The sequence below is a fragment of the Falco naumanni genome, chromosome 4, assembly GCF_017639655.2.
Source record: "Falco naumanni isolate bFalNau1 chromosome 4, bFalNau1.pat, whole genome shotgun sequence".
NCBI lineage: Eukaryota > Metazoa > Chordata > Aves > Falconiformes > Falconidae > Falco > Falco naumanni.
Genome location: NC_054057.1, coordinates 112432691 through 112460537, shown reverse-complemented (window position 1 = coordinate 112460537; position 27847 = coordinate 112432691). Strand labels below are relative to the sequence as shown.

General features: G+C 39.0%; 1 protein-coding gene across 12 annotated transcripts in view; it reads left to right on the top strand.

Moving 5' to 3' along the window:
* Window positions 1–27847, top strand: part of DOCK3 (dedicator of cytokinesis 3) — a 224660-nt gene that overhangs the window by 121963 nt on the left and 74850 nt on the right. For all 12 annotated transcript variants that reach the window (XM_040590724.1, XM_040590720.1, XM_040590726.1 and 9 more), the window contains exons 11-15: window positions 1028–1088; window positions 2327–2474; window positions 11111–11199; window positions 14757–14882; window positions 24820–24944. In XM_040590724.1, the coding sequence (XP_040446658.1) occupies window positions 1028–1088; window positions 2327–2474; window positions 11111–11199; window positions 14757–14882; window positions 24820–24944 (549 nt within the window). The remainder of the gene's footprint in view (window positions 1–1027; window positions 1089–2326; window positions 2475–11110; window positions 11200–14756; window positions 14883–24819; window positions 24945–27847) is intronic.

Here is a 27847-nt window from a genome sequence, read left to right as displayed (position 1 = left end):
TTGCTAAGCAACTACCTTATTTTAAAACTGAGTTTATTTCTTAGGTTTTCCAATACTGTACCACTGTTTCAAATGTCCTAAATGTAAGAGTGACCATCTCTGTCGCTAAACCATTAGAATGTGGTCCTTTGCATCTACCATGCTGCCCTGCTAATGCCCTGCCGTGTTTCAGTGGTGAGGACGGGGCAGGGAGCATCTCCAGTCAGTGGTCTGCACCAGCCTGTGCTGCTTTTGGACTTCAGCTATGAACGAGCTGCCCTGGGCTCCCACCAGCCCTTACAGATAGAGCCCATACGTGCTGTGCATGGTCAAGGCGCTGCCGTGCTGCTCTCATAATGTAATGAACATATATGAAACAGGGTTGATGCTGCACATTTAAAAGCATTAAAATATACAGCCTTCTACATTTTTTTTGTCTTCAGACTTTTGCTTGTTGTGCAGAATTGCACCTATCCACTCGTAAAATGGAGACTAGGTCCAAACGCACTTGAAGTTTTATCTAAATTCTGACAGTCACACTGCAATTTTTTTTTCTAGAGCCATCTTGTGAAACTAAGACTACGCAGCGAGAAATCAAAAGCCAAAAAATAAAAGCAGAACCAAAGGAACAGGGTTAGAGGCAGGTGTTGGGACCTGCAGTCAGGGAGTGGGGTGAGGGAAGCCAGAATGGTTTGCACGTGAGGTAACTTAGGGGTTTAAGTTTACTACGTGTTTGAATTAAGGATTAAATGAACATATAAAATGTGTGCCAGATTTTTGATACAGCATCATTAGTCAGTGGAGTCAGAATCCTTAATTACTTTTCCTTTTGAAGGACACTTGAACCAAATAGAATCCTTCTATACTTTGTTTTTCTTGTCTGTAAATTAGAAATAATACTGCTTTCTCCTATTTAAAGATGGAGGAGCTAAATGAATGGAGGCCAATACTGTGTAGTCCTTATTATTGTTCGTGGGAGTTTGAAGGCACTTAATTTGGAAATGCAATGTGTTCTTTCTTAATGTCTATATTATTTCAAATCTTTTAGGATCTCAGCAGCAAGGACATGAAGAGAGATTTGTACATAGTTGCCCATGTAATTCGAATAGGTATAGTATGATTTAATGCTTAATATATATATAATTATCAACGTTTTTACAGTATTTTTAAATGTATGTTTTAATTAACTGACATTACGATTTAACCAGTTAGAAAACTCAGTCATAGACCATGCCTGTCTGCTGGGATTAATATTCAGACCATATGTAGCTCAATGTTACAAAGTTGCTGATGACTGTTTAACAGCAATTTTTTTTTTCTCAGTCTGAAACAAAATACTTGATTAAAAACCACAGTTGGAGGAGAAGGAGGGAGGAAATAAAAAAGCTTTTGGGTTAATGTTCCAAAATTTCAAATGAGGTGTCTTTACTGAGGATATATAGCTGGTTTACAGGGCAGGGCATCAGTATACCTGGCTGTTCACATCTAGGAAATCAGAGGCTGTTAGACAAATATACAGAGAGAGGGAGAGAGAGAGATCTGTTTTCTGCTGTAGGAGTCTTTGGTGCTCCCAAGCACCCCCACTCAAGTTTAGGGAGATCCTGTACAACAGAGGAGCAGGGGAGCTGTCACGCCTGGCTGCTGGTGCCAAAAGGAGGGCTGGCAGCAGTACCTGTCACGCTTGCAGCCCAGCATTCAGCAGCATACGATTGCTGCTTTCCAGGTTCTCCTGGCTGCTTGCACAGAGCTATCCAAAGGATGCAGAGTGCTCAGACCTGACCCTACCCAAGGAAAAAAGCAAACCCAAAAGTTTTACTCTCTACTTCCCTCCAGCAGGCGATGTCCAGCCACCTCCCTGGAAGTGGGGCTTCAGTACATGTCGTCATTGCTCCGAAAGACAGATGTATTAATAACAAATGCCCCATCTCCTTTCTCTTAGCTTTTATTGCTGAGCAGGTGTTGTATGGTGTGGAATATCCCTTTGGTCAGTTTGGGTCGGCCATCCTGGCTGTGTCCCCTCCCAAAATCTTGCCCGCCCTCAGCCTGCTGGTAAGAGGGGAATGTTGGAGAGACAGCCTTGACGCTGTGCAAGCACTGCTTGACAGTAGCCCAGACCCCGCTGTGTTATCATCCCCTTTTCTAGCTACCAATGCAAAGTACGGTGCCGTGAGGGCTGCTGGGGCGAAAATAAACTCCATCTCAGCCAGACTCGATACAGAAGTATAGGAAAGACTGCAAGGTGTAGTTGAAACTTGCGGTAGGTATGCACACTCAGAGGGATAATAGGATAGAATAGACAGAATGGCTACATGTGAATCTCTAACCTCTTAAATTTCTGTTAATTTAGGTCGCATGTTGCTAAATGATTCAAAAAAAGGGCCCCCTCATTTACACTATCGTCGCCCCTATGGCTGTGCAGTATTGAGCATCATGGATGTACTTCAGTCAATCTCTGAAATAAAAGAAGAGAAGGATTTTGTTCTCAAAGTTTACACGTGAGTAACTCCTAGATGGAAAATAATTAGGAAAACCACTTTGTATATGTTGGGTGATGAGATACTGAAGAGAGATTAAATATCAACATGCCATAAACTGCATTTGCTGCTTTATCCTCCTCACAAGGTAAGCTAGTGTTGCTGGCACTGTTTTTTTTCTCCTTTGCTATTCCAGAAGCTTATAGAAACTAATTAATTTTAGCACAGATGTTTCAGGTATGTGAAATGCTTCAGAAATTATTGAGTACTGCCTAAATCTATGTGACATACAAAGCTGCGCTTCTGTTAATGTGATTTACTTAAAATCTGCTAAGCTCAAAACCAAAGAAATATGCTGTATTTCACCTGAGGAAGGGAATAGTTACTAACCCCATCCCCCCGCCCCATTCCTTATCAGTCATGGTGAACGGCAAAAGAAGTATAAAACAACTGAAGTCAACAGTATGTGACCAAAAAACTCTAAACAAGTTGACATTTTTTGAGCAAGAACCTACATCTTCAGTTACTTGTGATTTTAGACTTTGAACTAACAAATTCTGATTATGAAATGTGGTCTCACAGTTGTAATAAAGAGGCCACAGACAAACTGTCTGGAGCCTGCAGGGAATATTTAAATCTCTTGTCAGTGAAGATAAATACTGGCAAGATTTGCTTTGCAGATGGGCTGAGATACAGCTGACATTGCTTTGTGATCTGTGGTCACTATTCCGAGTAATAAGATAACTGGGGGGGGAAGTTACAGAACTTTGTTATTCTTTCAGAAGTGCAGCAACAGAAAATCTGACATTCAGGGGAAACTAGAAATGAAAAAATGGCTTTCACTGTTCACTGCAAGTTTTTTGGATATCTCTTCCTACATTAGAAATCTGTAAGTTCAAAGAAAAGTCTGTCACAGTTGGTTCTTCCATTCTTCTTTTGCCAATGGTTACAAAAACTGTAGCAAAAATGTCAATTTGTAGGGAAGGACATGGTCTTCTTTCTTCTCTTTGTCAATAAAATCTGGATGATCTCGGCATTTTGTCACCATGCAGTTTAGCTTATTTCAGACCAGTGGTTTTTGGTTATAGAATTTATGTTAATATTGGCCTTGTAGGTGTGATATTAATATATTGCAACTGCAACATTTTGAATGCTTACAGTAATGGAACATTCTCAAATCACATTTCTGGTTTGATTCCCATTTAATGCACCTTTAGCTTCTTACTCACTGAAAGATGGGAGAGAAAAAGCTTGTAAAATACTGGACTTCTCTGTTTGTCAGTGACAAATAAAGTCATGCAACCAGTTAGAGCAATCTAAAGTCCTAGGACTATGATCAAAAAAAATCACAGGATGGAGAGCTCCCCTTTTCCTCCTCTTAACCTGAAGTGTTTCGGTAATGTGGATTCCTCCCACATCACCCAAATACCAGCTGGATCTGCCTCAGTGTTTATATCAGCTGTTGTTCTGCAGATCTGCTTCCCCACACCCTTTGTTTCCAGCATCCATGCACAGCCATTCCTGCCTTCCCAGAGAGGAGGTAGGGCCTGGAACAGAATTCAGCTCTCTAAGCAGATGCTTGTAATTTTTTATCACTACTATCATTCACTTGGGTGGTTGTAAAACTTGTACAGCATATTTTCACGTTAACTGCTCCTTGGAGTGTTCTCTGTAAACCTCCAACAAAAATCTTCAGAAGGGAAAAGGGATCTATCCAAACAGCACCAGCTTATCCCTTTTGCAGCTTCAATAGCTCTTGGTCTGCCGTGACTGAAAGTTTTCACAGATTTATCTGCTTGCAGCTTCGCTTTGCACATTCTTGTAGCTAACCTACCATTTCTTGCTTTGTAGACTAAAATTGAAATGACAGATTTTTGTCCTTTGTAAGTTTAAAACTGTATACGAACACTTAAACAACGCTGAACTGACTCTCTTATCTGCTGCTCTCGTTTTGATTATTGTTAAAATGCCTCAGGCCAACCCCAAAACATCATAAAAATGAAATAAGGAGAGAGGTATATTTCTATTTTTAAAGTAAAAAGCATTCTTTTTGTACACTGTCTGGCTAATGCTAAAGCTTACAACTGCCACAAATGAGGCAGCGTACAGCCAGAAAAGCCTTTTCACAGGGAGAAGCTGGAAAAAATCTGAGACTGAAAACCTAACAAAGGCTGAAGCAAAGACATGGTGTTTCAATGGAGACTTTTGCTGGATCCACAAGAGGAGAGTGCTTATCAGGGGTGGGGGGGAAATCAATTTACCTCACCAGTCTTTCTCAGCTTGCCTTATTGTTGTTAAAGATTTATGTCTGAAAAATACTTCTTTCTCACAATCCAGATTTTTCTGTTAATCCCACAGTTATGTTATAATCTTACTAAGAGGATATAGTACCGCAGCTCTAGTTATAAGCTCATTATGTCAAAGCATGAAGGATTACTTTTAAAATTCTTTTTAATAATATACATGTAAAATATTTAAAAAGTGAGATGGAAACTAAATTCTTGATTCTTTTTTTCCTGCAATCACTTGAGTTCATATTTTTATATGAATTTTTATCTTCAATGGAATTTCTTATTCATTGAACATGACTCTATGCCAATCATCCCATTCCCCTAAAACTTCATATATTTCTCTTTCATATTATCTTTTTCAGTTTTATTTTTTGTCTTATTTTCTCACAGCCCTTTGGGTTTTTTTCCTCTTTCTCCAGCACTAGCTCTTAAAATTCCTACCTCTTAATGTGGTGTACTGCCTGAATGCCTTTCCCTTTTGATACTCAGTTGTTGCTATTTGCCCAGCTGGACAAGAGCGTACATCGCGTTTCTGTCCCCATCTGTCTGACATCAGGGTCTGATGCAGTATGGCAAACATTCCATGTGGTAAATTTACTGTAGAACCAGCCAACCTGAAAAGGTGATGGATGGCTCAGGAGAAAATTCTTATTTAAATGAGAAGTATATTTTGTAGTGTGTTTGGTATTTAGACAAGTGAAATGTTAATAAAATGCACAGCAAGCAAGTATTTTCAGGCTAGCGTTTCAGACCTGGGAGAATATTCTTCTTCTTTGTGTTCAGGAAATGTGAAGTGCAGCTTATATTGGTAGTTGGTACAAAACTAGCTTAAAGCTATCTTTACAGTCCGTTGATTTTGGGATAACTTTGTTCCAGGTTAATTTGCAGGCATAAGTCATTGGAGGCTGAAGTCTATTTTAACTTGACTCCAGAGGCTGGTACAGCAAGTAAAAACATTATCAGAGGTTAGAAGTTTTCTATAGTCTTATCTGTGAGGATGGTATAGAATTTTTCCTATAGGTTATCTCTCTCCTTCAAGGAGAATATTATCTGTGGTAGGATAAATGACTTTTAATATCTTGGCAATGCAAAGATGGTTATTTTTTCGTGACAAGTAAGCTGAATATTGGTTAAAGTTCTGAGTTAGTGCAGTTTTACTTTCTTTGATGTTTCTGTTGTGTTTTGGTTTTGAGAGATTGTTTTGGGGAGTGCCAGTATAGTCAGTTTGTCACACTGTTAAGTTCTGGAAGGTCACTGCAGTGCTGACCTGCCTCGAGTTACTCTGTGGATATCTGATCTCTCCTCCCAAAAAGGATATAGTAGTCACAGAAGGTATGGAGTAGAGCAACTAAAATGTTTAACAGCATAGTCTTTTCTTTATGAGAGAGATTGAGAATGTGGGGAGCTTCACCTTCAAAAAGAAGAAAAGTGGTGGTAGGAAGGGATATGACCAAGACTTGACTTACAAAATCATGGTGGAGGGTAAACTGTTGTTCACAGAACACAATAGTACAAGAATTAGGGATGCTTAATGAAATTGGTAGGAGATGATATCAAAAAAAGATGGAAGAAAGTACTTCCTTAGAAAGCAGGTAATGATCTTCTGGGTTGGGCTGCCACAGAACGTTGTGAAGACAGGCAGTATTAGCAGGCCCGAAGGGGACTAGACAGGTTTATGAACAACAGGTCCGTAAGCAGAGGAATAGGAAAAGACACAATCGCACACCTCAGCAGCTGCAGTCCAGCAGCCTCAGGGAGCAGGGGGCCTGGGCCTGGCTGCTCACGCAGCCTGCCCAAATAGTATCTCTTGTTGCCAGTGTGGCAAGCTCTTTTTTTCTTTTGTTTTTTTTTTAATGTCCTTACGTTTTTAACAATCAGCTGAGATGTCTGGTACTGCAGAGAAACCCACTGCAGAGAAAGGAGGAACGTTGATATAGGTGGAGCTGAGATTTCAGGTGGGATAATCCCAGTCTAACCGCACCAGATAACCTAGGAATACAGTCTGATCAGCATTTTAATTACATGAATACTTTTGGATAGCATGCTGGGCTGGGAGGAAGTAACTCTTCCTCTTTTTTCTCCATTTTTCCTTTTTTACTGTCTGTGCTTTGTGTTTAATTTATTCCAAGTTGTCTATGTTCTTTTTCCTTTTATAATAATCAACATTTGCGGGGGGGGTCAGTAAGTGTGCCGTGACAGGCTTTGTGGGTTATCTCGTTACTCTTGGCAGTATATGGTTTCATAATACTGAAGCCATGGAAAATTACCAGCTACTACTTGTTCTAGATAGCCATAATTCCTTTTGCCATACTATTCTTCAGCTACATAATGCAGAAGACAAAAAAATCGCTGCTGTTTTCACAGTAGCTGGTTTGTAGCTTACGCTGATCTTGCCGACATTGTGTACCTCTTGGGGGGAAACAAGAAAACCGAAAAAAAGTTAATATGCTTGGGAGAAGTTTTGCAAGTTACTTAGGTGTCAAGACTCCTGTCTTGCTAGGAGCTGAAGGCTTGTAGTCTGCATTGCTGGTTTTTACTTCATTATGTGATAACAAGCTATAGCAGTGATGGCACTTTTTCCCCAGTATGATTCCATTCGAGTTCAGTGAGTTTAGCAGGTCTGTTATACAGGTTTACATATACTAGTGCAAATAAAATTGTGTGATTTTGGTGTTAAGGTAAATAAGAAACCTGATTCAGGTTGATAGGGACCTCTCTAGTCCACCCTCCTCCGAGCAAGGCCAGCTGTGGGATCAGACCAGGTTGCTGAGGGCTTTCTCCTGTCGTGTCTCAGTAACCTCCATGGATGGAGACTGCATAGCCTCTCTGGGCAACCTGTTCCAACGGTGCTTGACTGTCCTCATGGAAAAGCTTTTTCTAATGTCCTGTCTGAACCTTTCTTGTTCGTGTTTATGCCCATTGCTTTACACCATCTCACTATGCACCACTGAAGAATCTGGCTGGCTCTTTTGTCTTAATAATTGCTTGTAGGTCTTTGAAGGCTGCTGTTTGTGTTCTCCTTCTTGCCTTGTCCTCTCCAGGCTGAAAAAGCCCAGGTCCCTCAGCCTCTCCTCCAACAGTGTGTGCTCCAGCCACCTGCCCATCCACAGGATTCTCCCCAATTGTCTGTTTTGTACTGGAGAACCCAGAACTGAGCACAGTGTGCTAGATCCAGACTAACCAAGTAATGTCTTTTCCCAACTGAAAGTAGAAACATGTAAACAAATACTAGTTAAATATTGGTATGTTGTGTAAACAGTCATTTACAAAATATGCTTGTGAATATATCTTGTAATTGGAGAAATTTTTTCTAAGGGGTCAAGACTGTGTCTTTGCTTTTTGAAAAGTTTTGGGTAGTTCACTAAACATATAGCATGGGTTACTTTCTATGGGAGTCGGATTTTGGGTTGAATAAAAGTTGCAGGATGAAAAAAGACTCAAAGTATACAGATAAAAATGATACAATAATGTAGCTCAGTAAGTGTATATATATATAAATATACACACACACATAGGGATTTTTTATTTTCCAAAATGGTAAGTCAGAGAAATGCTTCAGCAGTTCCAAACCTATATTATGCCTACAGTTTGGTCCCTGCCATTGTTTTAATACCTGAGGTTTGTTGTCTTTGAATATGTAAGTTAATACCCTAACTCTGTGAAAGAGTTTAGGCATTAGTCACTGCCTGGAAACAGGGAAAGCTAATGAAACTGAAGGTCTGCCTGTATCTCCTAGGGGCCTGATTGTACAGAGAGACCCAGGAGACCTCTAAGGGTGCTGATGACACTGAATCCAGTGCTAAACACAACAGCTGTAGTCACTTTCATTAAAAACACAGCTCACAAGAGAGATTATATGGATTGTCTTTCATGTAATAGCTTAATAAAGAGGGGCACTTCAATTCTTTGCCTCCCCACCCCACCCCAGTCTAATGTATGTTTCTCATACAATGGACCAGTAGCCTACTGACTCAGAACATGGGGCTTGTTTCCTTCATTGCTTTCTCAGTGGCACTGCAATTCTTGCTTTTTTGGCTTTGGATCCTAAACAGAAGTATGGCATTTCTGACTCAGGTACCCAAGATCCAGAAAGAAGCAAGCATTCAGGTGTGCTCTTGTTCTCTTTCCTGCTTTGCTGGCTCTCTGCTCATGATTATTATTTTTTTTTTTGTGGGCTATCATTAAGAGTAATCTGTATTTCTCCATGGCTGGGAAGGAGACTGAAACATCTGCTTCTGGTGCTCTCAGCCATCTCTGTCACAATGTAATCTCCAAATGCTGCAGTGTCCCTAATTTCTCTCCAGAATCTTGCCATCAGAGTGATGAGAATATCTATAGAGCTATAGATAGAGATAGTGATTTACAGAGGATTTTTTTTTAAATGTTTCCCCACTTCAAAGTATTTATACATAAGGCATGGAGCAGAACAGTAATTGATACTGATTTTGACTTTCCACTGCATGGTTTCATAGCCTGATTTTATTGCAAGGGAACATCATCATGCTGCAGTAGAGAGCATAGTCCATTCTTCGTTCTTTTCTTACCTTCTTGTTGTCTTTATAATTCTCATTAACTTGTATTTTGAAGATTATATATTCCAATCTGAGGAAACAGTCCTGAGAAAGGTTGAGAATGCAGGAGGGAATTGGCAGTTAGCCATTAAAAAAAAAAAATGAACAGAAGGAAATTCTCATGTAAGTGCATGCAATGTCACGTGATTAGTCTAAAATCTCCAAAATTCTTAAGGGCATTGGAATGGTGATGGGAGACGTTAGGAGCTGCTGAATCCAGCAGCCTGACAGAGGTGAAGCTGCCCCAGCTCCATGCCCGCAGGTCCAGCCAGGCACCTATATCCCACGTGTGCACATACACACAACACACACGTGTACAGCCAGCCACACAAGTCAACACGGGCGAAAGTACACGCTGATACAAACACATAAAGCACCAAAGGCCTCATCCTGTTTTCCTCTCTGGTTTGTCAGGGTAAAAACTTCTTGGTGGAAAAGATACATACATACATAAAAATACACACTACAGATCCCTTCCGTCCCTAGCTTTAGGCACTCAGTTCAGGCACAGGGCATGGTCAGACAAGCATACTGACAGCAACCTATTTACATCCGAATGGGCCATTTTATACCATTATCCCTCTGTTTCCCTACAATCCACATTAAGTCTGTAACAATCCCAAAATGCTCTTCCCCAGCATCCCATAATGAGCCCTGTATCACCAAAGGCAGTAACCCAGTGCAGTCATCAAAGGGATCCAGAGAGCCTTTCTGGTGAGTCATCCTACTGGATTTCGCACCTGCACAGTGTGCTGGCCAGCCTCCTGCGCCTGACATTGTTCCCCCACCTGCCATTGTTCCTCAGCTCCTTTGTGTTCGCAGGAAGATAGAGTTGGTAGGAAATGTCTAGAACAGTTTTGTTTGTAGGTACTGCCATTAAGTGGTCTTGGCCAGATGTACATCCAGTGGGTTTGAATCCGAGTGTTTCATCAAGGGCGATGCAGTCAGCTCTCCTGCCGGAATAGCGTCTGAAAAACATTACAATCCCAGCACCAAACTGCTGTGTGCTGGTGGAACTAACAGTGGCATTTTTCCTGGTGAAAAATTAATGAGTGAAAGTACGAGAAATCTGTTGACAAATAATTACATTGTCGTTTCTATCTTAGAAATCTATTGAGGATTTACAGGTGGTAATGTAACTGAAATGAAGTATAACAGTATTTACAAATGCTTATTAAAATAACATGTAGATGAATAAACAGTCGTGAAATATTCCTTCAGAAGATGGTACACATACAGAAGCATACTCTGTGGTGTTATATATTTTTGTCCTACAGTTTGTGGGGGGAGTTGCATCATCTTTCAAGGCATTCTCTAAAATACGTAGGTAAGCAAAAGTCTTGTTGCAGATGCCTGAGATACTAAAAAGAAATCCGGGTTTTATTTAGTCTTTCAAATTTCACTTTGTATTTCTTGATTTTCACTTTTTTAAAAGTTAAAACCAAAAAGGTAATATATGGCAACAGTTAATTTCAGCTTAAAATTGTTTTTCTACGTTCACAGGTTTCAAATACGGTGTCCAGAGCTTTCTTTGTTTGGTCATAATATGAAGAGTGAAACAACGGCTTTGATGACTGAAAAGTCACCGCAGGCTCCATAGTGTCCATAAAAAGGGTTATGCATGTTAGGCGTGGGTTTGTTTCCTTCCGCTTTTAAAAACAAGAGTATGTGGGATTTCTCTCATGCATCAAAACCCCCCAGCCTTTCACGGTAGCTCTACAGCAAAGCTGATTCTCCTGTCCTAAGACGGTTCAGCAGAAAGCTTTTAACTTGAATTAGTGTTCTTTTATTTTAGGTGTAACAACGAAAATGAATGGTGCCAGATCCATGAAAATATTATTCGCAAGTCCAGCACCAAATACACGGCACCCAGCTCAAACTATGGTAAATATTTATTTGTGCATTTTTGTCATAATAACAGCTGAAGATTTCCTTTAGGAAACTGCTAATTATTTATAGCAGGCAAATTCAGTGAGATGTGTGATTATGCATAGCTGAATTTTCCTACTTGTGATTTAAAAGTTTAGCTAAAATTCATTCACGTTCAGTTTACAGGTGAAAATCTGTATTGCATATGCCAATTTAACCAGGAAATTAAAAAAAAAAAAAAAAAACAAACACCTGATTTTTTTTTGTTCCGAAATATGGCAGACAATAATATTAATTCAGCATGCTAAATAACCTTCATCATTATATCTGTATTGTTATTTTATCTCAAGAGAGGTCAGCAGCAGAGAGAGCAAGTGGTCTGCTATAGTATTAGCTTACTCTGTGAATCTTCACTTAGTATCTGTGCTTCTGAAAACTGCTCGCCCGTGGGAGGATACAACATGAGCAGCAATTGGCATTGGCAGAACTCCTTTAAAAGGGTTTTTTTCATGATACTGGCTTAAGTTACTGTGACCAGACTTGGCTGCACAGGAAATGAAGAATTTAAATTTTATTCATCAAAATTTCCCTGAGTAAAACTGTCTTCCTTTTCATCCTGTATTCCCTTGAAAATTCCAGGTATAGCACATATCTGAGGCTTGCTCTCCTGAGGATACCGTGCAGCCCTGTCAACAGAATGAAAGCCAGAGCTTAAATTTGTTGTAATGTATTTGCCTGACTGTCCAGAAAATAAGCAGTGTTTTCATACTTACAAATTAATTATCCAGAGGACTCTCTGTGATAGTTTCAGTACTAAATGTTTCATTACATAGTTCAGGAGAATAACTGTCTTGGCGGAGTTTTTTGACACCTTTCAAATCCATTTTTATTTTCCTAGCTAATGGCAGATAAATATGGAAGGTAAATCTTGTCCTATCTTGTTACTTCATTTAGTGGTATCTGTAGTTCACTAATTCAGACCTATCATTACTATTCCATCTCCAATGAACCAGCCGGCAGGTTACAGTTCTGCTTTGCTACAGCTAGTTTGGCATTCATTACTGAGTGCCTGATTCATCAGCTTACCGGTGTCCCAATACTGATACCGTCTTAATTTCACTTGACTGCATATTGAGTATTGTAGTGGAATATACAGTTCACACTTCTATAGAAGATATTAAGCACAATAATAAGCAAATGAAACTGTTTTCAGGTTTCAGATTTTATTACCTGGAAAGCTGATCTCCTTCCCTGCTGTTCCTCCTGTTACAGTTAAGGTCATCTACCACTTCTTAAAAGATTTTCCTGAATTGTTTACATTTTGAAAACTTGCATTTATTTCCAATGCCAGGGGTCTGCCTAAAGGTTTTTTTTATCAAGCGTGAGCTTTTTTGAAGAGCAGAAAGAAATAGTAGCTTTTTATCCTTGCCTTTGGCTTTTCAAAATAATGATTTCAAACGTTTCCTTAAGATCTAATGCATCTCTGGAATAAGAGGTTGAAACATGGCAGAGGTATTGCCCTGGTGGCAGGGGCAGTGTTGCAGGCTGACATTATTTAAGCGTAAATAATACGGTTTGGATCTCAGAGCCTGCTCTTAGAGTGAGAAAGTGCTCAAATCACAAGTGTGATTTTTTCCCTGAAGAAAAACGCACTGGTTCTTTCTCTCCCCACCTTCCCAGGGCTTGTGTAAAAGTAATCCCTCAGATCTGCTGCAAGGAGTAGAAAAGAACTGGGAGGATAGGCTGAGCAGAAAAGGGGACTGGAGAGTAGATGTACAAAACCTCATGGGCAGAGCAAGAAGGTTTTGGGGGTGGAATATGTGGGAGGGCATCACGTAAGTAACACATGTAATACCATGCTGGAAAATGACATATTCTGTTATTTCCAGTGACTGATTTTTATAGATAATAGATTAATTCTAGTGCTGTTTGCTAAGTACTGGGGGGGTTGGATGTGGGGAGGTCTGAACTTCCAAATTTGCTCCAGTCATTTTTGCTGGAATTTTCAATTTAATTTTATTTGTTTGTTTTTAATAGCAAAAGAGGATATAAAATAAACAAGTTTTTCTGTAAGTGGCAAAAATAGTCAAGACTGATTTCTAGTGATTTTGCCTCCTGTGTTCTGTTAAACCTTCTGTAGCGCCTGCACACACAGATGCACGTTGCACATGGTATTCAAAGGGGTTGAATTTTTTCCGTGGTGATAAAGCCTCTGCTTTCCCTGCAGTGCTTTGCAGCGCTGTCCTGCCTACTTAGCTGGACAGTTGCAAGTCCCTGTTTTGGCAGCTTTGGAGTACATACATGCTGATTGTCCAGCTGGCTGGTTGGCCTGCCTTTCCCTTTGTTTTAAGGCTTTATGCTCTTTTTTTCATCCCAACTCCCAGTGTTCATTCAACATATGCAACCTTCATATTATCTGGCTAGCTATTTGCCAGATTTGGCTGAAGTCAAACAACGGGCTTGAAAATTATTTCAAGGGAAGAGAGCAGAAAGTGGGTGGGAGGTACATGATATTACCAGTTTCATTCCCCTGGTAACTTGTCTAACAAAATGGCAACTAAATATTGTCTGCAAAGCTCATATATACAGCTTAGGAAATAGCAAAACGTTAGTTGGCGCAGGCAAGACTGTACAAGGCAGTGTCTGTTTTCATATGTGCCGCTCCACTGAGTGAACAGAGGATAGAAAAAAACTGTTGACTAACTGGCAGTCATTAGATGAGATAAAGGTTGTGGAAAATTGCTGTGTAAATGTAATTCACATTGATATGTGAAGCTGGTAATATATACTCAGCAGATGAGACTAAGCTTGCATGGTTGAGCTTAATCCTGGCGTTTTCTGGTATCACAACACTTGACTTTGTAACCTTACCGATACATTATCCTCATTTTAGGGGTGTAGTATGCTTTAAATTAAAAGCAACTAGGGAAAGCAGTTGGACTGAGATTAACTGTGTAATTATTCCTAGTCCAGCTATTTGGTTGATGTACTGAACATCAGGTCGCGTTGAAAGAGCTAGCTGCAGAAGTCACTTTGACTAGTTGGTGCTCTTGAAACTTGCCAGGGTACTGAAGGGAATTTCATTAAAATCAATATTCCTGTATGAAATAGTTAAAAGTGGAACAGTTATGCTTTGAGGATTTTCTAATTTATTTTTTTTTATGGTATTAAGCAGGATCAAAGGCACTTTAGAGATATTCTATGACATTGTGTGATGTGGTAGTTCAGATAGAGGTAGCATTGCTCATATGTGTGCTGTAACCTGCTGTATGTGAGGAACAGAAATAGTGTTAAGTACCTCACTGTCTCTTGCGATATCTCTGTGAAATTAAGTATTCTGATTTTAAAAAAATGTATTTTAACACAATGTTACGCTCTTAACTGATCCCTTAAAGCAGTTTGGTTTCTTCCATTTCAATTTTAAATTACTCCATGGGAGAAAAGAACTCTGTATTTATGTATTTGTATTAAATTAACTGTGGAGCAAAGCATTATATTACCTACATGCCTTCTGTGTACAGACATGTAATTCTTAGGTCTGAAAAAATTAACAACTTTGGGGTTTTTTCCAGGACTTATAATATCTCTTCAGCTTCTTCGTGGTGATATGGAGCAGATTCGAAGGGAAAACCCCATGATCTTTAACAGAGGCGTTTCTGTTACCAGGAAGTTGGGTTTTCCTGATGTTATAATGCCAGGTAAACATAACAGCTCTTATCTTAAAATATTGGTAATTTTTTTCTCATACTCTCCTAGACAAGTCCCACAGGAATGGGTGCTTTACTCGAAGAACATTGATAATAGAAGAGTTGCCTTATTTATCAATAAATGCCAATTCCAGATTCAGGGAGGGATGCTAAAACATTTTAATCAACAAACATTGTAGTAATAGATTGTTACATTCACATGCATGGAAGTTGATCTGGAAAGATTGCTTTGATGTTCTCCCTACCTCCCCTGCCAGTTAGATATCCCTCATGGATGCTAAGCATAGAGATGTTTCTTTTAAAATGCATCAATTTCTTCTTCCCAATAATCCAAAGCCTGGAAAGAGTTTCCACTTTGCTGCCTTGATTTTTGGAATTAGTATGAGCCTTTTGTAATGGTTGACAATATATGAGGCTGCAAATCTGGTCTGATTTTCCAGCTGGCCTTACAGAGCACGTAGTCCCTGCAACAGTGGTCTTGACTGAAGCATTGCTGTACTTCATTTGCTCCTTACTTCTGGAGCAGCAGCTTGAGATGCTTCTTATTTTGGCACAAGGTGAGGTAGCCCCAGCATAGCCAAGAGTTCATTTAGGGAGGAAACCAGAATGCAATCAATAGATATAAAACCTGGCATTATACTGCCTTCACTTTTACAGTGTAGTAAGAAATGGGCTTACAAATTATATTACATGTATAGCATTTGAAATACTACTGCTTTGCTATGCGTTATAACCAAGGCCAAGGGTGACTTTGCAGACATGGGAAATTTTATGAAAGCATAATGGGAAAAGTATCAGATTTTATTACTTGAAAGACTGCAGTAGTGACGCATCAGTATCAAAAGTAGTTGTTGTGGCCTTGTTATGGAGGCTTTTCAGAAAGCACAATAAAAATAGGGAGTAGGTAGGAAGAATTTCTAGAAACTAAAGTAACAGGATTTAGAACAGTATGTGTTTTATTTACTAACAAACTTGGAAATAATAGTAACAGAGCAGCAGAGGAGGTGGGCTATAATGACAATTATAGATTCTAGTTTTTAGTGACCTTATAGCAGTTTCAGTCTTAACCCAAAGAGAGAAGAGATTAAATATTGTCTGTTGATATGCAGGCACAGCTGCTGCACGGTGATCTGCTGTAATTGAGATCACAGCTGGATGTGTCAGCTAGACCAGCTAGATCACAGCTAGAAAAGTCAACATCAACAATAACATTTGCATACCTTTATAAGTGAATTGATTCTCCTGTAAGAACTGCTTTATCCTCCATTTCTGTGTATAAAGCTGTCCCTTAGGTGCTTCAGACCACTGAATTTTAGCCAGCCTAAGGAATAGCTTTATGGCCTCAGTGTTCCCCTCAATTGTTTTACCATTTTCTGGGCCCTGTTTTTTTTCTGCAAGCTGGCATAGTAGGCTGTCTTCCCTGTGCTTCTGCTGTTTTGGGCAATGCTTTTGTCCAGGGCTTGAGCAAGCCAGTTAGCAGTTTCATGTGAAAAGTACTCCTACCCTAAACTTTAACAATTCTTTATTCATTGCAGCTAATTCAAATTTCCAAACTTTCTTTCTCTAAGAACTCTAGTGAAAATACTGCCTCAGTGCAAAAGATGTCCAACAAATCTGAAGTTTTTTTGGTTTTTTTTTTTTTTTGTGATATTCAGCCTAGAGACCTTGGATGTTTAAGTAAATTAAAACCTGATTCCAGAGTGTGTGTTTGCAGCACTCCCACTGTAAGGCTTACTGGGTGTAAGTAGTAAACTTCCCGGCGCTGGTCAGCCCATCAGTTTTTTAAATGGTATTCTTCAAAAGACTGTAGTCGCTTGGTAATGTCATGTTTGTGAAAACCACAGTTTTTGTGGGATAAAACAGAGATTTTAAGATGATAATCTGTTTGGAATTGGGCTCAAATATATAGATCTGCTCAAAATACTGACTTGATACAAAAAAAAATGTGTGAAAGAGCCACCATTCTGCTGTTAGATGCTTATTGCCTCTCCAGAGCTGCTGGACACCCAGAACTTCTCAATTCAAAGGGGGCTAGAAGGGGGCTGCATATATAGCACTTAGATGGAAAGCTTTAGGCATTTGATTCTGGAAAAAAAATTGCTTATGTTTGCGGAGAAAGGCAGTTTGTAAATGTCCTTAGACACAGCCATGGAAGTGTGAATAGATTTTCACTATAATGTTAAATTAGGACATTACCAGAGCAGAGGTGAGATTTGAAGAGAGAGGTAGCAGCGAATGGTGCTCTGAAGAAAAATTTTCATTTCCTGGGTACTCTGCAGGATGATGAAATCTCTGTAAAAATTAGGAGATTAAAATATAATGTAACCTCACTGATGCAGGGAACAGTGTTCATTCTAATTACTTATCTTTTTTTTTTACATAAAAGTGTGTTTGACATTATTCAAGTGACAGCAGATACTTGCCTGTTAGAACAATTGTTTTTAGAATTACTGGTTTTAGAACAACAGATCAAGCTGAGCTTTGAGTTTACCTGATGTCCAGGATAGAACATTTGGGCAGAGTTACCCTTCGGGTGGATTAGCCAAGTTACATGAACAAGGAATGCCTGTCAGGGTTTTTTTGTGCTTCTGTTGTAACAACCAGAATCAAACATTCTTTCTTAGCTTTACTAGTGTTGTCTAAAGCTCGAAAATACTTTGGGGTCAGGGGAGGTTATAAAAAAGCCCCAAACAAACAAAAAACCTGTCATGCATGTTAGCAGTTCTCAACTATGTCTACTGCTTTAATTGTCATTGTCAAACTACCTTTTCCTTGCTTTGCTTCAGAACTGATTCTTTCTCATTAAAGACAGGGTTTCCTGTTTCAGAAAAGAGCACAGAAAGTTCATCAGTTGTATTTTGCAAGTGGATGCAGATTTTTCAAGGCACTGATTTAAAAATGTTCTTTATGAATACATTAATAAAGGCTACATCACCTGGTATTGTTAAAATATGCAGTGATCGTTCTGCTGAACCAAGAAATCTGTTTTTTAAAAAGTAAATGCCTCTAGTGTTTCAAATTAATCTTCTTGGTTATAGGTTCTGACATTTTCATTTTCTGTTTTACTAGGAAATTCTTTCACATGTACACATTTTAACCATTAAAATCCTGTAGCTGTGTCTTATCACACAGTTTTCTTGCCCCATTTTGTTTTCTAAACCGTAGCATTAGTTCCTGTATCAAGCCATTTTTTTCCCTTACTCGCATTTGAGCAACGTTTGTGGTAGCTGGTCATCATTAAGAAATAAAGTTTAACTGGTCTTTATGTGCTTATATCTTGCATGGTTATGCAGAACAAGATTAATGGCCTACAAAATAACCATGCCTGTCTTCATTTCTAAAGATAAAATGATCTTTGTTTCCTACTGTGTTGTGATCAGAGAAGAGCATCATAAAGACTTGAATTCTTTTTTGTCCGAATCAGAAGGGATTGAGTCAAACCAGCCTCATGAAGAGGTGTGGTGGGCTTTTGTTCATTTGTGGGTTTTCTTTTTTCTTTTCTGAATTATGACTGGGTTTAAGACCATCCATCTGATCCTGACAATTTTACCTTTCCCCAGAGATAAAAGCAATGAGGCATGTGCTGCTTGCCTTTTGGATTGCAACTTTATTTGTATACAGAACTTGCTGATCAGAAATCTATTGCATAGGCATGGCGTTTGTCAGTACCCCAAAGGACATCCCTTCCCTTCCCCATGTGCTGATAAGTATTCTGTCTTTTACTTTGATGCTCTGATGAAAAGTGCATGCTTCATCTTCAACTTGTGAGTGATGTTTCTTTCTCTTTTTTTTTCTCTCTCCTTGTCGTAATTTCCTGGCTTCTCTCCCTTTCCTCTCCCTTTACTCTCTCCTCTTTATTTCTGATGCAGAGATGAAGATAGTTGGGTGTAAGTTTCTGCTTTTCTGTGTAATGTCTGCCTGTTGCTTGCTTTTTCCCATTTTCTCTTTGTTCATGGAATGTTGGGGATCGGTAAAGACAGCAAACCATAACATCGTAGGGAAACTTTGGTAACAGAGGCACAGGCTTTGTCTTGTCAGTCTTTCTTCATACCACAGTGTGTCAGACAAATTTAGTAGCTATGACAGATGAATCAGTAGTAAAGGTGAGAAACATCTCAGCATCTGTTCTGTCAGTGAGCACAGTCATGGCACAAAGACATTAAGAAATGGACACAGCAAAATCCATCAGCTGTTCTTGCAACATTCACGACGAGAGTCAACAAGACTAGAAGATGTAATTTTGTAATAATTATGCCAAAAAATGTTTACAAGGAGAATAAAAAATATTTTTGTCACAAATAAGCTTGCAGAAATGCAAAGTTGGAGGAGGTAATAAAAAATATATTAAAAATCAATTTCCAAATACTAAAAGCAAGCTGTTTCAGGGAAATCATTGAATTTAAACAGAGCAATGTATAAATTCTTTTCTATACACAGAGGCCAAACGATGGATAGCAAATAATCTAGTAGGTACTGGTTGTTCCTTTTCCTTGAAACAATTGAGTGTTCTGCTCACTGAAAGCTCGAGGAACGCACAGTGTTAAACTTGCATGATGTTCTCTTGGGGGGGTGGGGGGTGGGGAAGTTAATTTAATTCACCATATAGGCAGTAGGTCAAAGCTGTTTCCCCTTGCTGCTGTAATACTACCTGCAATAATGTTAACAGTTACATACTGTAACTCCTTGAAGAATATGGACCTTAAAACAATTAGTGACTGACTGGTGAAAGGGCAAAGAAAAATAAGCTGCTGCAGTGGATCTAATGTGATTCCCAGAGCCTATCTGACCGTACAAGGCTTCTTCATTCCAACAGGCAAGTAGTGACACAGTGGGCAACGCAGCAGAGTCACACCGGCATCAAAGGTGACTGCACTGTTACAGCCAGGGAAAATCATGCAGTGTGAGGCCTGGCACTTAATCTGTTGAGATGTGATTGAGAACAAGTCCATAATCAGCCAGAAGGAAGGCCAGAGAGCATTTGAGACCCTTCCCGTGCAGTGCACTTGGTCAGTTTTTTTAACTTTAGTCCGTTTGGTTTGTAAAAAAAATGTGATGATCGCAGAGCTGATTGTGGGCATCGTTCTGTTAACCTCATCTGTCTTGAAATCACTGCACTTCAGAAGCAGTTGCACGTTTTTCGTTTAGAGAAAGTTGCAACTTAAAGGCGTAGTATGCTCTTTGAGATCAGAACCCAGTTACCGGTGCCCTGCTTTGTGCAGTCGCCTCCAAAGCTGCAGCAGAGATGGGCTGTCCATCCAGGGAACGTTCCGCTCAATGTGATACTCTTGGCCTGAAAGGACAGCAGTTACCATTGTAAAGAGCTAGAACAAATACAGGCAAAGCACATTCTGACGCTATACATGAATATATTCTACATTTTATAGTTTGTTTCAAAGATTTTACTTACTTGCTGGACTCTTTGAGTCAAACCCTTGGTGGTCTGGACTGCTGTAACTTCAGTCAGTGGGGTGATGCTGATTGAATCTAGCTGTGGGAATGCTCATTTATGTATAGGACGTAACTGTATGGCTGTGGTTTTACTCCCTAAGCCATTGTGGAGCATACTCTAAGAGTCCTCCTTGCCCATTCACGCTCTGGAGTTTTTTGGCACGCTTCTGTGAAGCGCCAGTATTTTCAAAAAGATCCTAAACCCAGTGATGTGAGAGAGTCAAGCAGACAGTGTATCACAGTGTTGGGCCCTAAGTAAATAGGACCGTCTCAACAATTTAACAAATACAGGCATAAATACTGATTTTCATAGATAGGTTTTTTATATTTTTGGCTGCTTAAATTGTAAAAGGCTGAACTTCCAGTTGAAAAAATCCCATTAAGATTCTCTGAATAAATACAGTTATTTTACCAAGTTACGTGAAACTGGACCTACACATCCTGAATGTTGTGAGCTGCCACTGTTCCCCAGCTTACAGGGATATATTATATGTCCTTTACAGGTTCACAAAGCCACAGAATAATTGACCTTTTAGAAAACAAATTTGCTAGAATCATGATGTCAGATATTTGTTTGTCTCTTTCTCCTTTGGGAACTTACGTGAACTGTGTAAGCTTTTTTTGTCACAGTATTCACCTGTATAAAACAGGAAACATTCCTGTCCTCGGTGTACAAAATCTTGTAGGAACCCTAAATGAAAAGTGTTACTTTAAATGCAGGCAGCTTCTGTAAATTGTTACTACTTTGCAGTTCAAGTAACGGATTAATCTTCTAGTAGGAAATGTACAAATCTTATCAGGATAATTCTCCTACTTATTCTAATAGATAGTAGACAATTATTGGCCATTGGACTGCTTAAGTTACTTGGACTTGAAAATGATAAATAAGTGTTTGGAAGTCTTCCAGTACATTTCTTTATACTGTAACCACAAAATCAATATTTGGCTAGTGCAGCCTTTGCCACCACTCCTTTTTTTCCCCATTACTGTTAAAATCATTTCAGGTGATATGAGAAAGGATTTAATTTCAATAAAAGTGAACCCTCCAAAGCTATAATCTGTGATTTGTGATTTAAACAATTGTACGTTTGACATAAGGCTTTGTAAATAGGTTAAAACAAAAACCCCACAGGTGAAGGAAGAGCCATGTAACACCCCAGGAATATTTTCTTAATATATTATTGCAAAAAATCCTGTCTTTCAAGACATTTCATAAAGAATGAATCTCAGTAACTGCATATGTTAAAAGTGCACGTAGTATGCTAAAGAGGAGTTTACGTTTGGTTTTAAGTTGAAAACAGTTGTAGAGGGGTGGGTTTCCAAACAAATAGCCATTCTGAAAACTCTCTAGGTTTTCAGTTTAGCCTTGACAGTCACCTAACACAAAAAGCCCTCAGCTTAAAATGTCATCTGCAGTTTTTAGCCTATAAGTACTTTTGGCCCATTAGCCTTCTAGCACTTTTTTATTGCTGTGCTGATGATCGGAGGCTGCAGCTGACCCAGTTTGATGGGCCATGCTGCTGCCGGGAGGCCCGTGGGCCCAGGCTGGTGGGCCATGCTGCGTTTCTCCCAAAATACACGCTACAGCCATGTCAGAGCCAGCACTTTTGGGACAGTGGTTTGCCGTGCAGAGGGAGTGAATTCTGTGGTTTGTTAAAAAAGGACCTTATTTTTCTCTTTTTCTTTTGATGATGGAATTAAGTATGGGAAAAGCCCTGTCTGCCAAGATTTTTGAGTTGATAGCTAGCTGTCATTCTGTGTTAAAGCTGCCAGGGATCACTCGCGATCCTACTGATCACGCTTGTGTTAAGCCACACGCAAGCTGCGCTGCGCGCTCTGGTCGTGCACGTGCGTGCTGGTGTGCAGAATGTTTTCTCTAGCTTTGCAATTTGCATACCCAAAGTTTTTAATAAACTGCTCCGTGTTCGAGCATTTGCTCCAGTTTCTCTGCATCCTGTTAGTGCATCTGAGCTCAAACGCTCAAAACCAGTAGCGACTGGAGAGAAAAAAAATGGCTTGTGAGGACTCAGCAAGCTGTGTGGTTAGTGAACGTGATGGGGAGAGCAGAGGCTTCTTTGCAGTGAGGTTGTATTCACTGAGATAAATGCAAGAGTTTGATTTTTAGCTTTAGAAAGTTTGTAGCTTTTTAAAAAGCATTTTTTAACTCCAGATTTTTCAAGAAACTGGTGGGCTCCATATCTGATAGTTAAATGTGTTTTGTCTTTGCTAGATACATTTACTTTCCTATTTTTACTATATATAATAACCTTTTTTATTTTTTCGAGATTCAATAGACAATATTTTTACAAGAGAAGGTGCACCGTTATACTTCACTAAAATACTTTTTCTCTTCTTTTTTCTTCATTTTGATCCAGATCCACTGGTTTTTAGATTCCTCTCCCCCCACCCCGAAGGCATTTTTTATTTTTCTCTAAATTAGTGCAGTGATATCCCTCCTGTTAAGCTTCACGCAAGATAAGATGCTATATATAACCAAATAACTCCCTTTAATTTCAGCTGGAAAATGATTTGCTATCTGACATTGGACTTTGTGTAACCAGACTGTCTTCCAGAAAAGAGGTCATAAATAGGAAGCTCCAAAATGCTAATTATACTGAGTACAATTAATTTCTATTAAGATTTATAGCATACAAATTGAAACTTTTTTCCTCCTTGTGCAAACTACTGAGAAAAAAGGATGGAGTCTGTTAAGCAGGAGGATTTTCAAAACAGAAGTCCCTACTTACAAAACCCGTTGCAAATATAATAATAATAGTTTATTTCCTTGATATTCCTACAGTCAGCATATAGGTGGCTTAGCTTGATTTTGAACAGCAAGATAATTTTCTCTGTTGTTGGGGGCTGTGGAGCGTTGCATTTGATGACTATTATTTGATGAGAAAAAAAAGATCAAATATTTGAGGTTTTTCACCAGCATCTTGCTGTCATCTTTTTCCCGTTAATGAACCATAGCATTTTCAAACCTCTAGTTGCGTGGTGTTTCAAGCAGGCAGCTCTGTGTGAATCCACAGTGAGAGTGAGGTTGATGGAAAAAGGAGGACATTTTGCATACGGATTCCCATTCATAGAGAGTTCCTAGCAGAAAGCACTGAATGTCAGCTACAGAGCTGTATTTTCCATGCTTAAAAAAGTTGTCCTTATCTCCAGAAATAAAAATGAAAGTAAAGGCAGGACTGAAAGCTCCTGTTGTTTGTCCGTCCCTACAGTAAATTAAGGAACAAATCCTGTGGGGTTATAGGCGTCACAAAGAATTTGAAGTGCTTCTTCGACAGACACAAAAGGATATCCCTCACTGCCTGAAAGCAAACGCTGCCTATTTCATTGTGCTTCTGATTAATAAACAGATTTAACTGCATCAGCTTCTCCAAGTGGAAGAAATCAGACCTTCGAGGAGTCTCTGCTTTGCTGGATAGCCATTCCATTACTTGATTATTTAGTCTCTTGAGGCTGCTTAACAAAATACTTACCTTGAAAGAGTTCACTTTTTTATTTATTTTTATATATATATATATATATATATATATATATTGCCCTTTAATATGTTTGCTATTCTGGCAAGTAAATGAAAAAATGTGGTAAGTGTGAGCTGTCATGAAGTGGTGACAGTAACTAAATTTTACAGAAAAATAGGTGCTACCTGCTGTCCTTTTGGTGCATGCCTTAGAATTTACTGCATTAGTTTTGAAAGCAGAGTTTCCCACATCAGATTCCTAAAAGAAAATAAAACGTGACCTAGAATCTGTGAAATTCAGGATAACAGGATGCTGAGAGAGATGCTAATATTTCAATTTCTGAATAGTCATTTGCTCTGAAAGCTCTTGAAAATGAGGTAGTGAGAAATTGGCAAGTATCCATACTGCCTGCTTTGTTATATCCATGCATATGGATACCAGAGGCTAGCCAGAAATCTAGCAAAAAAAGAATTTATAATTCCCTCTTAATCCATCTGAACTGAATTGCAACGAGGTTTCCAAAAAGGCCGCTTTCATTTTGTTTTATGATAAAAAGGAATTATGAAAATGTAGAACATACTTGAAGAGCTAACTAAACAAAATGTTCTGTTGATCATCACAAACAATACTTATTTTTCTTAAAATGTATTGGAAGTAGGAAGTCTGGTGTTAATGATGTTTAGTCAGGCTTAACCTGATACTTCCAAATCAGCTAACTAGACAGAGCAGTAAAAGGTTTTTTTTCCCTTTCTCACTTACTCAATAAAAGCAAGTATTGATTCCTAGTTCACATTTAATAAAGGCATTACTAACAATGGTCTGATTTTATGCACTGATATTAAAACGTTCATCTTTATTAACAATTTACTTGCTGCTTGGAATGATTTGGGCATCAGCCATGGTCTTGCAGAAAACAAAAATCGATTTGCAGAATCAAAATCTGTTGCCCGCTGACACTGAGTCATCCATATTGAATTTAAGTGTGTGACTCCGCTCTTTTACTGTAGGTGATATACGCAATGACTTATACCTGACATTAGAAAAGGGAGACTTTGAAAGAGGTGGGAAAAGTGTGCAGAAGAACATTGAAGTGACCATGTATGTGCTCTATGCAGATGGAGAAATCCTGAAGGTAAGTGCCTTCCTCATTGAGCTTCAGGTGCCATGTGCTTGCTCCGTGGACACGTTACCTTGTTTTGTTGTCTTAATACAAGGGAAGTGCTAAAATAAAACTAGCTTTTACTTTTTTTCCCCAAAGTTTTTAAGTTATATATTATGATGAAGGAAGTAGCCAGTTATAAATTTGAAAGAATTTGGAGCACTACCCCTATATGGGAATAGGCAACTTGGAGAAAATATTCATAAACTGAAAAACTTCCATAATTTCAAAATGTGATGTCAGTGAAGAAAATTTAGAATAACTGTAGTCAGAAAGAGCTGAAGAGTATGTGACAAATATCTAAAATTAAATAACGTGTGTCCTACAATGTGATGAAATGTGATTACAAGAGAGACTTAAATCTGTGTTGTTGGAGTTACGGTACTGAATGTAGTTTTGGAAAATAAATGTCACTAGCTGTATTTCCAAGATCTTGGCTTTCACCCTGGGATGGCTCCATTCCAGCTGTGGATGGTGATAGTTAATACTTTTCTTTCTTCCTCTGTTCTTTCTTTTAGTATTGTTGAAGAGGAAAGGGTAGTTAAGTCAGCTTTGGCTGGGGTGGGAAGGTGTGAGGATAGAGAAGGAAATGGAAAGTATTTTAACATAAATATTTATCAGAAATAACTTCCCCCCTCCCTTCTTTTAACATCCACCACAATAAAATAGCCTTTGTAGCTATTATTAGAAGAGTGTAAACATCGAAGTGCTTGTGTACCAAACTCATTGCCACAATCTTCGGTTTTTAATTGAAAGGACACCCTTTCCTTTATTACTACAATTGCTTGTAAATTCATTAAAAGTAAAGTATGTCTCTTTTAAGGAACTGGTTTGTGCTCATAGCTGAAGCAGGAAGACCACAATCCTTTTTGTTTAATTGAATTAGGCGTACCTTTCAAATGAAGTGACAAATTTTAAATCATCACTTTACTGCACAGCTGTCTGCCGAAGACCAATACAGGTCTTTGCCCTCCGAACTGCAGTATCAGCATCTTCAAATACTAATGTACATGGTGGTGGCTAATTATATTGTAACTGTGGCTAATGATTAAGTATAAAAGCCGTATAATTTCTAGACATTATCAGCCTTAACTTCTGCTGTGGTTTTGCATGGAACGGTCATTCACAGGTGCTAAGTTATAGTTTTTCTTACCCTGCCCTGTTATTACTACTGTAACAGTGCTTCAAGACTTTACCATGGGATAGTGAAGCAGATGTGGTACAAACAAAGACTAGTAAAAGGTAGTCATTCCGATTAGAAAAAATTCGGATGAACATTTGTCATAAAGAAGAGACTTTACAGATAAAGGATCTTTCGTGTTTTTTAAATTCAAACCACACATTTAAAAGAAAATCTTTATAGCAGATTTTATGTTATTGCTTCTCTGTATAGTGGCAATGCAACAAAGATACTTTGTTTATGTCAGGGAGGTCTTTGGTTCATGATGTCTAATGATGCTTAAGATCCATTGTATTTCAAGCATGCAGACACTAGAATTTTCTACAGAGGAAATACTCAGAGGTGTAAGCTAGCCTGTCTACTGAAAAGTAAGTAAAAGGGCCATCAAAGACAACAAAAGTTGAACTCTCCTTCCCTTTATTTCCAACTCCTCGCTGCTTAGGTACATTTGCGTTCTCTTTTAACTGCAGAATAGAACTAGAAAAATAACATAAACCTGAGTATCAGTTGAATTGAATACAGAGACAGTTCAAAAGTGCTAAATGACAGTTTGAAGGAATAATCACATGCACATAAGAGAAAGAAGCAGCTACTTAGAAATGAGTTTGCAAACTAATCATGTCTCCTCTTTTTTTGTCACTGCCATAGCTTCTACGTGATTTAAAAATTCTGCAAATTCATCTACCAAAGCTAAAGCAAATGAGACAGCCATCTGGAATTACTTCTAACTTAGTGAGTTATCTTACCATTGTAAGATGGCTCAGCGTTACCAGTGGTAACCTCCTTGTCCTTGCAGAAGGCAGCTGACCCTGTTAAGAGCCTCTCTGGCTGCTTTTGAGTCTATAGAAACGCCCTGAAAATTGTGAGGATTCAGCTCCTTAATCTGTACATTTCCAGTTTGTCTCAACTTTCAGAATGCAGATTTTGGTTGTAAAATACAGCAAAGCTTGTGCTCAGAATGTTCCTGTGCTTCAGGTTAAAAGCCCTGAGAACAAGCTACCCATCCCAGCTTGCCATGGGTTTGGGGAAGTCTGGGTATCCGTCGGTCTAAAACGTAACACAGGTCTGTTAGTCTGGGTTATTTTAGTATGCAACTAAATGGATACCCTTTTACCTTTTGTATGACAGATTTGGTTTTAAACCCTAGATGGCTTGTTTTTCACTGCAGCCATCTGGCTTCTGTAATCTTCGGTATGGACACCTAGAGCGATGACCTTCCATTTTCTGTTAGGAGCGAGGTGGTTTCACCCAAAGACAGAATATAATTTTGTTCCTAAACAAAGCAGCTGGAGAGACTGCTAGCTCTGGATCCATTTCAGTCATTCAGCAGAATATAAAAGAAAATACTGAAGACTGCAACAAGAGGAGTCTTAACTTTTTAACATAAATGTTAGGAATAAGGCGTGCGTTGGTTAGGGCTTGGTGCACCGCTGATAAAGGGAATTGCTTTGTTGGGGTTCCCTGTCCCTTAATGACCGCTTGTGTGACCCAAGGTTGCTTGGACAGTCAGTCAAGGGTAGCTATTTTCTTTCTTCTATTTCATCTTGTCTAATTATGACGTTCATTTGAGAACTTTCAGTAGGTGATACAGTGGAGAAGCTAATAAAAACCCTCCAGTCTGAGCTTAGAATAGCATGGGCAGAACACTGACAGCTCAGTCATTGCCCCCAAAGCACTGCTGTTCCCGGCTGAAGCC